The sequence below is a fragment of the Triturus cristatus genome, chromosome 7 (assembly GCF_964204655.1).
Source record: "Triturus cristatus chromosome 7, aTriCri1.1, whole genome shotgun sequence".
NCBI classification, from domain to species: Eukaryota; Metazoa; Chordata; class Amphibia; order Caudata; family Salamandridae; genus Triturus; species Triturus cristatus.
In genome coordinates this window covers 1,536,358,062-1,536,376,594 of record NC_140590.1, presented here as the reverse complement: position 1 = coordinate 1,536,376,594, position 18,533 = coordinate 1,536,358,062, and the positions used below count along the sequence as shown (strand labels likewise).

Below are 18,533 nucleotides of genomic sequence, written 5' to 3'. Positions count from 1 at the left end.
CTCACACAATGGCAGATTGACTCCATTCATTAAATCTCGTATATTTCATGGAGTATTGCTGGGAACCTTTATGAATCAATGAAAATTAAATACAAATGCTGCAAATGTAGAGCTTATCCACTTGGGGCAAATTTGTCACTTTAAAAAACAAAGCATTTGCAATACAATAGGTCACGCATTTACATAAGTTTAAGCTATTAGCATTGTATATGAAAATGCGTTTTACTTATGTTTAAAAAACCAAAACATAAATAAAAGGCATTGTCATTTACAATGCCAATAGCTCAAACTCGCGTAAATGCGAGACCTGTTGCATTGCAAATGCTTGTTTTGATAGTGGGCACAAGGATAGTGCCTTTTACATCAATGGGACACAGCAATATTGAATCAGATTAGTAATGAGAAGAAGTAGAAGATAGAATTAAGGATCCTTGAAATTACCCAAATGCAAAGTGAGAGCTTCCCAAGCATATTATGGTTTAATTGAATTAGGTGAGTAGTGATATGTCACACACATTGCTCATCTAAGTTGTGATTATGCCCTAATATGTGATATCAAAAGTTGATTCTGATGGTAGCTGGATTTATTGCTCCAAGTTACACAACCAAGAGTTCAATTGTTGGGAAGATTTCCATGTAAAGAGCTTACAGTGGGTTTTCTGAGAACCATAGCAAATTGCTTTTTTTGTCATGGTGAATAATTCAGTTCACAGGGGTAACATTTAGTCCCAAGATATATTGAGATGTTCATTGCATCATGTTTCAGTTAGAAATATAAGGTCATGGGCAATGATTGTTGCTCAATAGGAGGTTTGTCTCTACGCCCGCAGTTGTTAAGTAGACAGTGCTGGAAGAGATAGTTACTTTATTCATGGGGAGGAAACTGTGGGGATTCTGATTACATTTTTGGGTAAAATGTTTTAATTTTTTAGGGATAAACATTTTGAAGGGTGGATTTATGTCCTAAGTAAAGATAACATGTAGGAGAAGCAGTAATGGGTTAAAGTTATGCAAGTATGTGGAGAGTTGTTGCTTCATAGGTTGGTCCTTGTCCTTTGGAGCCAAACCATTTCTAAGTTCTAGCTTTTAGGAAATGACATGAGGAGTAAACTTTGACACAGGCCACGGGTCCAGGACCTTGGGAACAGCACTTGACGGTCAAGATTCAGTCCAGCAGTGAACAGCAGCAGGATCCATGGATGGTTCAATTGCAACTGCTCAGTTGCAGATAAAGACCTCTTGTAGTGGCGCCTCATCTTGAACAAGAGGTCAGTCTTATGACTCATCGAGGCCACGTTTTTCTCCTTGGTATAAAAGGGAGAACATCTCAGGTCACAGAGAGCAGGTCCAGTCCTCTTCTGTTCTTCCATAGGTCCAGAAAGTGTTCTGGAGGTGGGTACTGTGGGTGCCACATTTATGCCATGCATCTGCCTGTGGATTGGGTCAATTCTGGCTCAGTCCTAATGATAGGTAATCCTACCCACTTTTGCAGCATTTCTTGTGTGCTCTACTGCACAAGACATCTTTTACATAAAAAGATTGCAGAACCCTACTTCCCCTGTGCAGAGCTTGTGTGCCCACCGTAGGGGTGTGGTTAAGGAAATGAGCTACTCCTCCTCTGTGGTCACGCTATACCAGCTCCTTGCTCACTGGGATTGGGAAATGCCTTTTTCGGAGAACAAATACCCAAGTGTCAGCTAAAATTTGCTTATGACATAGCAGGCTTCTTTGAAGTCAATCAAGTTCCTTAAGCACAGCCCAAATGGTTATCACATTATTAAATGTAATATTGCATCCTAATGTAGCGATGCCAGCATAACTGTAGTGAAAATAGCTTTTGTGGCTTGTGTAACATTAATATTTTACATGTCCTATTTTCAAATACTGTGCACCTGCCTTATGGTAAATCAGGCCTACTTAGAGGTAACTTACTAGTATTTAGGAGGACAAATTTGTCTTGCAAAAGGGGTTATGTTAACAAGTCAGATTTGCAGTTTGAAAACTGCACAGCCAGACTACAAGTGTTAGGCCTACAATCATGTATTCAACTGTCACTACATTTGGGCACTACAATGGGTAGGCAGCCCACTGCTAACATTTAAATTACAGGCCCTGGGTACACTGTGAAACGTATACTAGGGAATTTTAAGTAAGTTAAATATCAGGGATAGGCCAAATTGAAAGGGGGAGCACAGGCCCTTTATCACTAGTTAGCTGGGGTAAAGCGAATAGAGTTCTACAGCCAGCAAGACAGTCAAGGCAAAAATCTGGCTGCACATCTCACAAATGATGGTCATTTCCAACATGGGCCATTCTGCTTTAACTTAAGTCGTTCAGTAAATGTTGTAATATACTATTTTTACCTTTAATGTGTTATATTGTATTTGCTAGTAATTCTGGTACAATGTGAATGTTTTCTGGACATACCATGTGATTTGCAATTAATTTAGTTAACAAAGATGAAACCAAGCGGTCTATGTTACCCCTCTTTCTTTTCTTTCTAATCTCGTCTATTTTAAATATACTAGAACCCCTCCCATCAATGTTCTAGGAGCATTTATATTCACTTTTCCACTTTTATTATCCTTAAATCTTTTCCTTCTCATCCTCATAGATTTTAGTATGCTCAAACCCTCCTTTCCTAGGATAATATTAGTATTCCTTTTCAAAGGGGGGATAGCACACAGACACTCCTCACTATACTGTTAAAAATAAAATCCAAGGAAGTAAGGCAACTTGATCCACCAGCATTTTATTTTCATCTGGCATATAATTGGAATGTTTATTCAATACTAATTCATTGTCACTGACATTGTCTATGCCATTGCTGTGCAAACAACAAATCATGCATATTTTCTGTTTTCAAGAAGAAACAATTGACTTGAGGGACAGTACCTGCTTGTGATAGTTGTATTCTCATTTTGTAGGAACCTGATTATTTTACTTTTAGTCTTGTATCTTATATCAATGTTTAAAGAATTGTTCTGTTCACAGTTTGTGATACCCAGTTCTTGTAGATCTAAGGGCAATCCAGGGTTACAGGGCTCTTATTGGGACAATTAGGGGTCATTTACCACTGGTATCCCGGGCCAACAATACTATTGGGCTTCAAACAGAATGACCTATTACTTCCCTTTAGCACTTGACTTTCAGTGATAGCAAGGGAGAGTAGTCAAAGCTTACGCAATGAGGTAATGTGGGTTATACACCTAGAGAACAATAAAACACAATAAACCTTAAAAACTGAATGGCTACTTAGTCCTATAATTTATTGCAAGAAATACACTTTAGCACTTCAACACAAGCACTTCAGTACAAATAGAACTAGAAAATAATGAGAAAACTACAGCTAACTAGCAGGTTCCTAACAGCCTGTTTACGAGTAGACATTGTCCGCTGCAAAACATATTTAATGCAATAAAAATCTTGAGGATTATCAAATATTCCAAGTTTTGGGGAATACCCTGGTGCTATAAACATGGCACCACTGGTAATTGTGATCCCTGCACAAACAGATATTTGCATATAGATTGCAATTTAACAGACCTCTTATAATCAGACCCATAAATGTTAGTATGGTGGCTGCACTAAGCGCTACCGTTCAATTTAGTAGTGGTGGTTACAGCCATTAAGTCTATGGAGTGTGCACGATCAGTTCTTATCTTTAAAAACACCAAACCACGACTAACAGATCGATGACCATTTACTTCAATGAGGAAAGTTCACAAATATTGCTTTCATATTGGACCCAGCAGGTAAAAATAAAATGCAAAATCTAAACTTCTTACTTAATACAGTGTATGCATCCACCAGTTAGAATGTAAACACTGACTGTATCTCTTTACTCTTATTACTGAAAGGTGTGCTGATTTTTAAAATATCAAATGCATTATGTGACTTTGAGGTTAAGATACACCTTCAGGAAAACCTCTTAGGCACAAGCAAATGCCCAAATTATTGGACTCAAATATCAAGTACAAGAAAGTTCTGGCATACTACTATCATGGACAAGTTATCAAAAGGTTAGCTGCACAAAGGGAAATACAGATTTTCTATTCTCAACTCCACATTTATGTACCTTGAAGATATATATGTAAATATCTTCAAGGGACATAGATGTGGAGCTAGGAATAGAAAAATCTATACATAGCTTAATTAATCAATATAATCTTTAACCGATTTTAGAAAATAAAATCATAAAAGTCGAGCACTGTATGATGCATTTCATAAATATAAACATCAGATGAATTACAATTTGATTGGCTTTATAACATAAGTGACCGGCCCATCCTTCAAACAAGACTTTGAACTAAGAAGGGCACACCGGGTCCCTTCTTTCAGGCCTGTTGAAAGAAACACCACCAGGCAGCTAGTATGTTGTCAATTGAGATTCCAGTACACAGACAAAATCCTCAGCTACATGTGCAGAAACAACCACACCCTATAGCAAGGCCATAAAATCTGCATCTCTCAAGACTACGCCAGACCTACACTGGAAACAAAGAAGGGCTTTTTATCCCTCAGGCCAAGACTTAAGTCTTCGAACTTTGAGTTCTCGTTCATTGGCCCAGAAAAATTCAAAATCATGGTCAATGCAAAAAAACACATCTTTCCAACCCAAAAGACCTCCGTACGTTCTCAGATGACAGAGGTTCTTCCACGATGGACACTGGACCTGCTCCTTCTTCTGCTTTATTCACCATATCATGACTCATCTCAAGTCGCAAGGCTGCGCTAAATATCCTTTCTTAACTGGCGGCTAAATATAGGATTGTCCCCTAATCTACTCTAACTCTCCTGAGCTACAGTTTTTATACTAACCCTAGGTCACGTAACAGTCTGTATTGCTTTGTAGTACTTCATACACACCTTATAGTACTACAGTGCACCCAGTACAAACATACGTATAATATTCCCAGTACATATGGTACTTGGTCAACCTAGCCGATCACCGAGTATCAGTTACACCGTGGGAGATACTGTGTGCGATTTAGGGCCTGTTGCCCATCTTCTATTGCCCATTTTCTCAACTGATCACAGGATGCCACCTTTTGACTATTTGTTTGCTGTTTTTCATAGCCAGAGACAGCGGTCTTCACCCGCTGCCATCTCCCTCTCTTACAAAGTTTGAGGTTGGTGAGAGGGGTGGGCTTGATGTTTGGGAAATTGGGTTACCTCCCTCGCTTGTTTTTTGCCACTATTTTCTATTTCATCTTCTTTTTTTCCACTCCCACTGTAGGTTCTTCACTATCGCAGAAGTATACCAGCAATTTGCTGTTGCTGCACCATGACATTTATCTTCTCTTGCAGCTCCTGGAATGTACCATATTCTCTTCCTTGACTTTGCCACTCTCATGGGTTCCCCGAAACATGATATAACACTGCACTCATATCATACACCACTTGTCCTCTGCTCATACTTTGCTTAAGTCGCAGAACATTTCTGTACTGACATAGCCATGACCTCATCCTCTCATAATGAATAACTCCCCACTGGATAGAAACCTGAAAATTGTATGCTTAAATGTCAAGGGTCTTAACCACCAAATCAAACAGAAAAAAAATGGAAGCTACCTCTTTAAGTTAAAACCGGATGTAATCCTACTACAGGAAACAAAAATTACCCAGGGAGGGCTCAAGTGCTTTGGAAAGAGCTGGATCACTGACATCATTGGCTCGTCCAATGATAGCAAGAAGGGCAGGGTGGCCACTTTAATCAATAAGAACTCGGGACTGTCCACTGAATCATACTTGACTGACAATAATGAAAGATGGTCTCTATCAAAGTTAAAAAAAAACTCAGGACATTTCCATGTACTTGATATATACTGCCCGAATTAGGACGACCCTGAGTTCTGGGATCCCCTAACCCTTCTCCTGAGCAAAATACAGAGTGATGACCTTGTTATTCTGGGTGGCAACTTCAATCTTCCTCTGGATGTAACCGCTGATAGGCAGTTTAGGTCTTCTCCCCAACCTTTCCTGGCACACAGATCCTTACACAAACTATGCGCTAGGTTCGGCCTATGCGACTCCTGGAGACTTCAACACCGAGGAAACAGGGATTATACCTTCTTCTCTAACCCGCATAAATCCTACTCCAGCATAGACTTCCTAATGATATCCAAACCCCATGCCCATCTAATTGACCAAACAGACATACTGAAAAGACTGATCTCAGATCACTCAGCTATAACTATCTCTAACTGGTTCTAATACAACATCACCGAGTAAGATATGGAGATTCAACGATGAATCAATTAGAGATGCTGCCTCAAAGGAGGCAATTGAGAAAACTATTTTAAATTACCTGAAAGACAACTAAATCTGATGCCTCTCCATCTGATCATAGTTTTCCTGAGTCTCCTTTCTTAAATGGAGACGTCCACCATAATAAGAACATACGGGGTCACAGCTGGGGGCAGCTGGATTACATCAGTACAAGGGTGAACTGCTGACGTGGCTTTATGTGGCAAGAGTTGAGCTACTGCCGTAGGGGCCATTAATGATGCTGTGATTCAGCAGCTGGGCAGAATAAAAAGACCACTGGTGAACTGGTTCACTGAAGCGTATAGATGGTGCCATTGATCATGTAGGACATACAGCGTCGTGCACAGGTGCTAGACCGTTATTAGCTACCTGGAGTAAAGGAAGCTCCAGGCAATTTAAAGAGCCCTTAGTAGGGCCTTTCACGGTGTCAGCGGCCGTGTGGATACTAGAAATAGGGAACATTTTCAAGATAAGGTTGTATAGTGTCCACTGAGCCTTGTAGTCTTCCAACTGATGACTCCAGAGCAGTGAGTAGAGTTCCAAAAGCACCAAGGACTGAATGAATCTTAAGTTCCAAATTATGAATCAGGTCTAAGAAATTAACCTCAGCCTGGTCAGCTGCAGGAACGGTGAGGTTGTCAATGTTTTTATCAGTTAGGGGCTTTGAAGGAGTCTTTTTTGAGCCATTTTCAGGCTTCCTGCTAGGTTTTTGGGAGAGTGGCTGCCCTGGATTTTTTATTTTGCGCCTGGCTCCTAACCTCTGGATGTCGTCAGATTTCTAGTAAGCATGGGGTTTCTGAGTCTTAGAGTGAGCCACTATAGTTGTAGAATTTGTGGACGGATGTAGGCAAAGGGGGGGGCGGATGAGGTGAGGAGTCAGAGGTGGCAGGGCTAAGGGTTGTTTCCCCCTCTTTTTGCGCATCTCTCAATCGAATAATGGCTTGGTGGTTCGAAGCCAGTTCAACCTCGGCACATGAAAGTTTGTCCAAGAGCACACCTACTGCCTCGTTAAGAAAGGCTAGTATAGATTTGCTGGCTCTAAATCTTTTATCTGTCCCATTAGTGGATTCTGCTTTCCTCTTCCCTACACTATAGATAGCTCACTGCTCCCAAATTTTCAATAATCGAAGGCCTGATAGAAGGCAATCAAAGTCCACATGACAAATCCATAAAAAGGACCACTAAATGGCTGTAAACACTCACCAGCTCTGGAGAAAGTCACTATGGAAGACGTACAGAGTGGCCCAGCCCAGCCTCTTATGGGCTCTGATGGGTGCAAGACGGGCCTGCCATTGGCCCTGGCTTTGCCTGGGCGCATCCAGCGCACGTCCCAGGCAGCAGGTCTCCCAGCAAAAATGTATGCGCCTCTGGGCGCAGGGATGATGCGGCAGGTGGCCGTAAAATAATCTGGGGGCAGGAGCCCTTGCCCCTCCTGGCTACCCTTCACAATGTCCCGGTGAGATTTCAATATTTTGTTACTTGATATTTTGTTCACAATATTAAGTCCAAAGATATCCTCAATCTATTCAATAGCCACAACTCCATCCTAGAATTACATAAAATTCAACAATATTTATTTATGCCTATAAAATGGGTTTAGAAATCTCTAAGACAAGAAAGTAACCATCAGCACTTACTGCAATCCAAATGTTCAAATTTTGTTCTCCTTTCATTGAGATAATATTGATTAAAAAAATGACAATGATAAAGAATGATGCTCCATTAGGTTTACTTTCCAAATGCATTTTCTTGCTTTGAGACTACTTACCACTAATCCTAGTCTTCGCATTAAACTGAATCCATAATTCATGAAACTATGTAATTATGTAAAACAATTGGTGGCTATGGTTACATTTATACATTTGGTTCAATAAAAGTAGCCACATATGTACTAGGTATAGATAATACACAATTGCCAACTCCACACACAGGCTACAGTCCTTTTGGCAGGTCAGTAATTTTTACGGTGCCCCCTTTAGCATACAAGGTACTTGCCAAGTCGATATGGCAGTTTAAAACTGTGCGCAGACACTGCAGTGGCAGTACTGTGATACCTTTTCAGGGCTACTCATGTGGGTGGCACAATCAGTGCTGCAGGCCCACTGGTAGCATTTGATTTACAAGCCTTGGCACACCTCAGTGCACTTTACTAGGGACTTACCAGTAAATCAAATATGCCAAACAGGGAGAACCAATTGTAATAATTTACACAGGGAGCACTTACACTTTGACACTGATCGGCAGTGGCAAAGTGCCCAAAGCATTTAAGCCAGCAAAAAACAAATCCAGCACAGCATAAAAAATACAGGAGGTAGAGGCAAAAAGTCATGGGAAGCCATGCCAAAGAGCCAAAGTCTAACACAATGGGAGTACCAAGAGGTTCACACCTGAATATCAGCCACAGTGATGTGTGCATCAAAAGGCTAACACAGTACCCCGGCCCTACTCTTTATGATTCTCTTATCAGCCACATTTCCTGTCGTAGATGTGCCCAGGCCCCTTTCCAGTGATCTCTCCCTGAACCAAGACCACCTTTGAAGTGCACAGAAGAGCCTGGCTCTCCTTCCTCCAGTGTGTGTCTCACTTAGTTCTCAGTAGTGCCGCAATCCACAAATATGTCTGGGGGGGGGTTCTTCTACCTTCTCATGCTTCTGCGGGCATCCCTCGATCTCCCAAAATGGAACCCAGAGGCCTTTATTTATTGCACTATTCACAGACACACATGCACGAACCACATGCATGCTGCACAGCACTACAGTCTAACTTAATGTAGGCCACAAGTGAGTTAGGCACACAGCAGATGAACCGTACATACGTGAGCCTGTAGGCCTCTCTCCAGTAACTGTGATAAAAAGGTTGGTTCACTTCTACTGATCACTACATGGTATGCTGCCACCACCGCGCTCGTGCTACTTAATTTCTGACACATGTAGTAGCTCTTCTCCCCCATGAGGGTAGTGCTTTGGGTGCCACTCCCATCCAACAAGATGCTATCCATGAGACAGGCCCATGTCATGGCACAGCCGTATGATCTTTGTTCACCCAAAACAAAAATCAGCACCAGTGATCCAGACATCGTTGCAGCTGGGGCACTCAGAGCAGATGTTCATGCACGTCACCACAGGGGGACATTTCCGTCCTAACACATTAGGCCTGTAGGAGCTGTCCATGAGTTTCTTCCGGGTGTATGCCATGCACTTAAGGAACGAACAACTTGAGTGATTCTGGGTGGGTTTGTTACTAACATGGTGGAAATGTGCAGCTGATCATCTTTATCAATATATTTGTGCATCCAGAAACCCAGAGGTAACGTTTCACAATTGTATTGTCGTATCCTGTTACGTTCACCCCTAATAGAAATTCTTGAAACCACCGTTAGGTGAAGCTGATAACTGAAGGCTTTGGCAAGCATACAATTAGTGGTTCCTCGCAGATTTAGCAGCTAGGCTATTGGCCGTGCCGTTTATTTTCTTGCACCAAAAAAATGAAACTCACGGCCTATTTCCACCAGCCACGAGATCAATTTCTCTCATTTTAAAGAAAGCTGAAGCCTTCGCTTTTCTAATAGCATCCTATACTGTCCCTCTGCAATATGCCCTACAGCCTAGAGCCAGGACACACTGCATTTGGGCATCAGTGCGCTCTATAAATAGTTACATAAATTAACAAATAAATTATCTATTTGCTCTGGAAAAAGACAAAGTGGCAATAGGACTTAATGTTTAAAGAGTTAAAGTTAGATTAAATCATCTTTTTTTTAAAAACATGTAAATCCGCTCAGTACATTATTCTTATATCAGTATTATAATAGATTCGACACTTAAAAGTAAACATACCATATTGTTCTTACTCACACACACACACACACACACTATCTTCTGATGCTACTACGCACCTACGGAATAACGTTCTTCCCTTTATATGTACATTCTACTCGAGCAGTGCTTCCTCCATACAAACCTTCTCTTCTTTTAAAGTCCTCTGGACGAATTCCATCGTCCCATATTTTGTCTCATTTCGGCGGGCAACCTCTGTCAGCGTAGGTTACCTTTTCTGCCTAAATTAAATCATATTTAGAAATGCTTTTATGGATATGTTTAATTGAATGTCATTTTTTATGATTGTTTATCTGTATTGTGATAGTCGCAGGCTGGGACTTTGCTCGTTTTAACTTTTTACATCTTCTTACTACCGAGGAGCTGGCCGGATAGTGAGGAGCTGGCCGGATAGTGGGGCGAAACGGACAGGTGCGCTCACCGCGGAAGGCTGCCATTGTGTAGGGACTGCGAGGACCAGGGTGCCTTGGGCAAAAATCATCGAACGCACCTGGTCCTCTTCCCGGACACACCTCCTTCCGCTACTTAATTGTTCTCAGTTCACGCGTGAGCGGGACGCGTGCGGGGCGCAGTCCGGGGCGAAGCCCGGGCAAAGGGCGGGCCCGTTTAAGCCCGTTCAAGCACGGTCAAGACCGGACCGGGCCCCCTCTCTTGATTGTTTTGCCTGTGAGGAGAAATTATGGCCACACGGTCGAGAACACAGACATCAACCTCAATGATCTCAGGTACACTGGACAATTTTCTTATTAGGGCAAACTCGGTGGTTAATAATGAATTGGTATTGTTGGAACAACGACTCTCGGAAGGCATTGAAAGTGCCAGGAGATCTTCTCTCGGCCTACTAGCAGCTGTAAGAACCCCGGAGAGATTGGATAACTCTCACACTGCCCTAATGAACAGCATTGATCAAACAATAGATTCGGTACTACATGATTTAAGATCTAGTTCAACTGTGGCACCGGATGTTCCTACGGACCAGGGGAAGGAAATACCTCCAACTGTAGCTCATGGTTCACGGGAGGGGGCGATACCCAAAAGGAAAAGTGTGAGGAAGTTGAAGAGTGGTAAAAAGCCTAGGCTAGATACTGACGCCTCATCTACTGAGTTATCAGGTATTATTGAAAACCAGACTCTAGCACCCACAATAAGTTGTAATCAAACTCCTCAACCCCCCCCACCCCTCAACAGAGTTGTTGGATCAGAGCGAGACAGTGAATTGCTTGTTAGCTCACTAGTTAATGCGCTAAAAGTTTTAATTCACCCCCTTTTGGCTAGATTTGATTCCATCAATGATACGCTTATAGAAATAAAAAAAGCTACTGGAACTATTACTAACTGTTTGTTAAACAAAGGAAGTTCTATCCCCAAAATGAATAATGATGCCCAAAAACAATTACCTGAGTCCTTGTCCCTTAGGGGGGAAAGTTCAGGAGCTCCACCCAAAAAAGCAGGAGGGGGGGTGGTTACTGACCAACAGGCCTTGGCTCAATCTATGAATCCCCAACAGACTTCTGTCGCTCCCCCCTACCCCATCCAGAATTGTTTATCTGCTCAATCTAGGCCTGTGGACAATGCTGAAGAATCGAATGCCTATAGTGGCATAATTGGAAACAACACCAGTGCGCAGGGTAAGCTGAGTAGGAAGGATGTGATTAATTTACCCCCCGAGGCGGCCCCTTATGTACTTGTGTTGGCTGGAATTCCTAAGTATACCAACTCTGATGTAGAAACCTATGACTCTCTTAAAAACAAAGTCACAAGTTGGTTAAATACCCACAGGCCACTTCCGCATTTTGTAACCACGGCTGTTTTGATGGTTAGGAGGATTAATTGGTTGGGAAATTCACCTAAACGTTATAAGGGCGATTGTGTCCTGGTGAACTTCAGAGACCCTAATATAGTAGCATACATCCTCAATTGGAGGGGAAAACACCGAGAGACCTGTATTCAACCTTTACCACTCTCCTATTTCTACCCCCCCTTAAATAACAATGCATATGCTGAGAATGCAGAGGGATGGACTAGGGTGGGCTCACTCTCTTCTGCTCCTCGTAATTGTGATAATTCCTGGCCATATCAGCCTACTGCTTATACTGTTCCATGCCACAATAGGTTTAGTCCACTCGAAGAGGTGGACTGACTGCAGGCTGGATCTACCTCTATTGTAGATGAATGTGATTCCGTATTTGTGCAGATTGAGGAGATTCCACCAATTGATATTACCAACAACGATCTCCGATGTATTTCAGTTAACGCTGGTATATCTGCCGACCACCCACGTCCTAGTTCATCACTAAAGATCCTTTCCTGGAATATAGCGGGTCTTAACAATAAACTTGATTGCCCCGAATGGGGCCTTTTTATAGATCAACATGACATATGTTGTTTCCAGGAAACATGGGCTAGGATTAATTATCATCGAGTAGGATTTGCCTCCTTTTTTATCCCGGCAATTTGGGGAGGTAGAGGCCGACCGTCTGGTGGCCTCATCATTTGGGTGGCATCTCATTTGGGTTGTACCGATACCCCCATTAGTACTGGTTCTGATGATGTTCAAGCCATAATAGTGAAATGGCACAGCAGGGTACAGATGGCCCTGGTTAATATCTACTCCAGACCGACTAGTATTTCTACAGAATCAAAAGCTGTGGAGGTTTTATCAACGGTACTGGCAGAGCTACCTGAGGGTATTCCTCTTGTGGTGGGTGGGGACTTCAATTCCCACTTTGAACCCTTAGAGGGTTTATTAGATCCCATAAACCAAGAAGAGGATGATTCATGGGACATCCCACAAGTAGCTGGTCCCATAGTAAGATCATGGACCCCATTGGCACTTCAAATTACCTCTCTATCGTTGGCCCATTCCATCAGAGCGTGTAACGGACGCTCCAAATCCGATAATCCCCCGAAGTCGACCTTTAATGTATCGGGCAGAGAAGCCCATCTCGATTACATCTTTGTTAAGTGCAAGGAATGGAATCGAGTTTTGGACTTTTTGGTGTTTCCAAGGAGGGAAAGTGATCACAACCCTTTAATTTTGGATTATGCTCTGTCCGGTTTGGGTCCTATTGAACCCTTGACGACTCCAGACAGAACTGAGAATCTTGCCCTCTCCAATAATAGACGGAGGGTGAAATGGTCGAAACTGGTCAGCAATCCGGAGGACATCTCCAAAATTTATGGGAAGGTTAGCTTAGCTTTGGAACAAATTGCTGACCGTATTGAGTCTCAATTAGTTTTGGATATTAATAGTGAGATTGCTGTACATAATGATGCACTCTATGCAAGTTTAGGAGATATCTTGAATCCTGTAGTTCCCCTAAAGAAACACCAACCCAGGAAACATGCATGGTATAATCGAGCTTGTAGACTCGCAAAAGCTGATCTAATGACAGCATTAAAGGAAAATGCTGAGCGAGATCTAATCAAATACAAAAGGCGTGCGTATTGTTATTTGATTCACCACGCCAAACTTGAGTGGGCCAGTCAGAACTGGGCCGATCTAACATCTGCTTTGGCGGAACGAGACTCCTTTAGATTTTGGAAAATGGTCACCACCGGTTCCACTGATATGGTCTCTGCTATTAGCCCGAATATTGCCCCGCAAGTCTGGGAGGATCATTTTACACTTTTGTATAACAACCCAGCCCCTCGCCCAACTCCTCTTTTATCTGAATCACCAATGATTGATGATTCCACTTTTAATCCAATTACTTTTACTATATCTGAAGTCCTGACTGCTATCGCCGCACTCCCAGCAGGGAAGGCTCCAGGCCTTGACAAGGTCCCTGGCGACCTTTATAAACATGAACCAGAAGTCTGGGCTCCTTATCTTTTAATTATATATAATGGGATCGCAAGGGGTATGAAGATTCCTTCTACTTGGCTGGGCGCGGAGGTGGTCCCTATCTATAAGAAGGGATCGCCTCTCCTCCCAGTCAATTACCGGCCTATCAGCCTTATCGACGTAGCCCAAAAACTGTTTGCCAGACTAATTATCAATCGTATACTGGACTGGATTGATGAGGAGGAGATCCTAAGCCATTATCAGGCTGGCTTTAGGAAATCTGTATCTACTATTGATCAGATTTTTAGGTTTAACATGCTCTACTGGAAAACTGTCATGGTTGAAGGTGGATCCCTATACACAGTTTTTGTAGATCTTCGATCAGCCTTTGACTTGGTCCCACGTACCAAGCTATGGGCTGTTCTTCGTGAATTAGGAATTCCACCTTCCCTTCTGGACATCATAATCCGATTACACACTGAAAACTATGCTAAGGTTAGATGTGGGAGAGAGGGAAAATTATCAGCTAGTTTCCCTGTCAACAGAGGTGTCCGCCAGGGCTGCGTCCTGGCTCCCACTCTTTTCTGCCTATACGTAAATGGAGTTATCTCCTACCTAAACAAGGTTCCAAACAGAGATGCCCCAAAGCTGGCTGGAGTGGGGATTTCGGCAATTATGTTTGCTGATGACACCTTGCTACTTGCCAAATCCCCTATGGGTATCCAGCGGGTATTGGATGGGTTTGTTTCCTTTTGCCAGGACAGGGGCTTGGAAATCAATACTTCAAAAACAAAATTTATGATTCTGAACCCCCCAAAAAAATCCCGGCCAAACCCAACCATTGACGGAATTGGTTTGGAGAGAGTCCGTGTGTTTGAGTACTTAGGAGTTACAATAAATGAAAACTTCACATGGACTCAACACCAAACCAAATCACGATTAAAATTAACACAGAAAACTGGGGCGATTGGCAAACTCTGGAAAAACTCCTACATAAAACCAATTGGCCCACCTTTAGAAATTTATAAGGTACAGGCCAGAGCGGCAGTAATCTATGGGGCGGAACTATGGGGCAATAATTGCCTGCAATCATTTATGGTCGTGGAAAATAACTTTCTACGACAATTATCATCTCTACCGGCTAGCACCCCACTTCTTCCCCTTAGGCTGGACCTAGGAATTAGATCCATTAAGGAGGAATTAGCCTTAAAGCCTCTAACCTTTTGGCGACGTTTATGGGCAACCGCGGAACTCAATACCTATAGACAAGAACTTTCAGATTTACTGAAGTACCAAACTATACAAAACCTTCCTTGGTTAAGGTATATCAAGACAGAGTGTGATAGGTTGGGTTGCCCCTCCCTATGGAGTTCTCCAGAAACTGCATCTAAGGCCATATCACGTAAAGCCCTGGTAACATTGTTTTATGAAAGAAATTGCTCGGTCTGGCTGACCTCTGATAATTTGGGCTCTATGACAAGATCATTCATTTTAATGAAAGATTATTATAGGTTGGAGATGGTCTTGGATGATATTTACCCCACAACCTTAAGAAAAATGTATCTACAATGGAGATATAATTCCCTTCCCATCCGCGCTCTTACGAATAGATGGCGCCCCTCAACTGATCTTAATTGTCCCTCTTGCACCACTCACCCTGAAAATGACCTCCATGTAATTTTCTTTTGTCCTCTATACATAGAATCCAGGAAAAAATGGATTATCCCCCTATGTAAAAAATGGGGTTTTAGAAAACACATGGAGGCATATCGATTATTAAAAACGGATCTATCGCCTCTAACCGTTTTTGCAGTTAGCAAATTTTTAGATGCAATGTGGAAAATAAGGAGAAAGCATTGTAAATATGATACCATCTAGTTTTACACTTCTCTGCTAGAACGAATGATGCAAACTATGTCTGTTAACGTGATTAGTGGCTTTTCGAATCATAACTGTATGATGGATATACTCTTTTCCTTTTTTTTTTTGATTGTAAAAACTATGAAATTTTATGTCCAATTGTGTTATAATTGTGGAATTTATGTTTTTTGTGTTATCTTTTATGACTCATTGTAGTCGAAATAAAGATTAAAGAAAGAAAGATAGTCATGTCGGTCTAGTGTCTATACCGAATTCTGGTCCTGAATGAAGGTATTTCGGACAGAGGTTACGTCATCTCACCTTGCGAGAAACAAGGACAAGTTTATCCGACTCACAGTGCCGTTATTTTCACTCTATAATTAGTCAGCGGCACTAGAAAAATACACAATTAGCATTTCAATCCAACTTCCCTCTTCACAAAGCTGATCCGCCGCTTTACTGGAAAAAGAGCTGAAGTCAGCCTCTGGGAGGGCACAATACGGCTCAAAAGAGTGTGCCAATGCACCAGTTGCGCCAAAGGAAGCGGTGCCCCTGACAGAGACACTAACACTGTTTCAGGAGCGTCGCACATCGAGACATACACCAGCGGAATGTATTTTTTCTTAAACAAACCAACTCGAATGTGGCCACAAAAAAAACCATAAACAGTTCATAACTTGCAGTTTTCAAAAATTCTGTAGCAGCTTTTGGTAAATGAAAGATTAGGAACATGTCCAACCTGGCCCCCTGTCACCGATACTTCTCCCACACGCCTGACAGAATTCGGAAGGATCTGCTGCCGCACGCGCACACCCACCTGGAGTAAATCCGCCGGCTGCACTGACTCGCGCCTGAAGTTTAATTTCGGTCGAAACGTTTATGTTTGGGGGGGGGTCGTTTCTTTAACTGCCCAAAACGCGCCGTGCTGCTGCCCGGTGGAAAAGAAGTACAATCGGGTTAAAAAGTCTCGAATGTCTGCTTTTTGTATATCCGCCAGATGTGCAAATCCGCCCGCCCCCCGGGGGCAGATTACCTGCCACAAACACCAGCACCAATACCCCCAAGAGAAAGCGTGCACCATTGAGAGATGCCAGGGAGGACGTACTAATATATATTAAACAACGACAGCATGGGTTAATTTAATGTAATTGAGCAATACACCCCCGCCTCCTCCACCACACACAAACACCCTTTCTCAATCATATCTAAGTTGTTCCATTTCCAAGTCATGCGCGAGTAGTTTACTCAGCCCTGGTTACACAAGCATTCTGGTAACTTTTTTTTCTTTTTTCCTATTATAAACCTAGGACTACAGGACCCATAATGCAATGAAAAGTCACAGGAAAGATTAACCTGCTCACCTCTAATATAGGGCAGCTTGCTGTACTTCAACTGAAAATATAATAATGTCAATAAACGTAGGCACATTACCTTGGGTGGAAGTGCAAAGATAATTGGCAGGAGGAGCAGCGGGGTCCCGATCAGAATCAGGTATTTCTTAATGCACCAGACCTTCTTGAAGAGCGCCAAGAGCGTGGCCATGGCAGGGAGGGAGCAAGGATGACAATCAGCAGCGGCTCTGACAGGGTCTCCTGTGTGTTGGTGTCAGACACGGGACAAGAAAGGCACTTGGCGGGCACAGTTTCCCATTCACAGGTTCCAGTTAAGTCACTCCCTCTGCCCAGCGTGACTTGAAGATGTGGGAGAGTTGGGGATGGGGGTGTGGCCTAGCCCGTGTGTACATGCTGGCCCCGCCCCCGGCTCTGTTTTTGTGTCACTGTCCAGCATGGACGCTCGGTGGTCGGACATGTGGCGGGTCACAGGATCCATCTCAGGCGGCCATACAATAGCAGCTTTCTCTGAGCTCTGTATATACTAACAAGCACAGAGGGGGTTCTAGCTTTCCTCTATGTCTGGTACATCTACTTTCTACGTTGACCATTTCAGAACTACACCCCTTGCGTTCTATTCAACTGGACCAAGTGTGCCCATGTCATATGCGACGGCAGTTTCTAGTCCAAGCTTGTTGTGCAACAACGCTTTGCATTCTGGAACTTGTAGTTTTGTATTTCCCACTTTATTTGCTGCCTTAAAATCCTTACCTAGTCCACTTGTTTTCTGTGAGTTCCAACTCACTGCCGAGCGCTGTGCCCCAAGACACGAGAAGAGCACCCCACAGTGACACCAAAACACTTCCCACTTACGGTCAGAGTAAACACCCTTCAAGCTAAGTATCCAGTCAAAGAGTAGCATACTCGCCATCCGAATGGAGCGCTGCCTCTATACGTTTGGCTTGGCCACACATATATTTTGGTTTTGTCCTTATATACTTTTGTAATGCAATGTTAGCAATTGAAAGATGGTGCACTGAATACATAGAGAAGTGTATTCATTATGTGCTTTTGATCTGTGTGTGCATACTAACGTTTTTCTTTGCAGAAGTATCTGGATTGCTGAAATCAAACTTCAATAGGTTTGGATTGTAAGGCGGTGTGCTAAAATGCATTTAATGTAGCACATTGATCACACTTAGAAAAATGAATCATGTGATGTGTGACTGTTAATGCTTAGAGATTTTATATTCACTCTGTAGTTTCCACCTATAGATGTGGGCGTTTTTATTATGTAACTGTAATACATATATAATCTTCCTGTAACCACAATACATGCACATAAGGTATATTTCATTGTCGTATTAATATTGCGACCTCATGTCCCCTTATATTCAAGCGACAGGTATGCTTTGCCTATTTTATTGAGTTAGCATGGTCAGAGGCTTT

The 18,533-nt window shown here is 42.6% G+C and overlaps 1 protein-coding gene across 3 annotated transcripts in view; it reads right to left on the bottom strand.

The window, feature by feature from the left end:
- SLC13A3 (solute carrier family 13 member 3) overlaps positions 1-17,460 on the bottom strand; it is a 269,140-nt gene extending 251,680 nt beyond the window's left edge. The window contains exon 1 of one of the 3 annotated variants that reach the window (XM_085619309.1): positions 17,185-17,460. In XM_085619309.1, coding sequence (XP_085475435.1) covers positions 17,185-17,295 — 111 coding nt within the window. In that variant the 5' untranslated portion in view covers positions 17,296-17,460. Of the gene's footprint in view, positions 1-16,570; positions 16,693-17,184 lie in introns of those variants that run through there. The other 2 variants (XM_085619310.1, XM_085619311.1) reach the window with 2 other exon arrangements.
- Between the last annotated feature and the right edge of the window lie 1,073 nt (positions 17,461-18,533).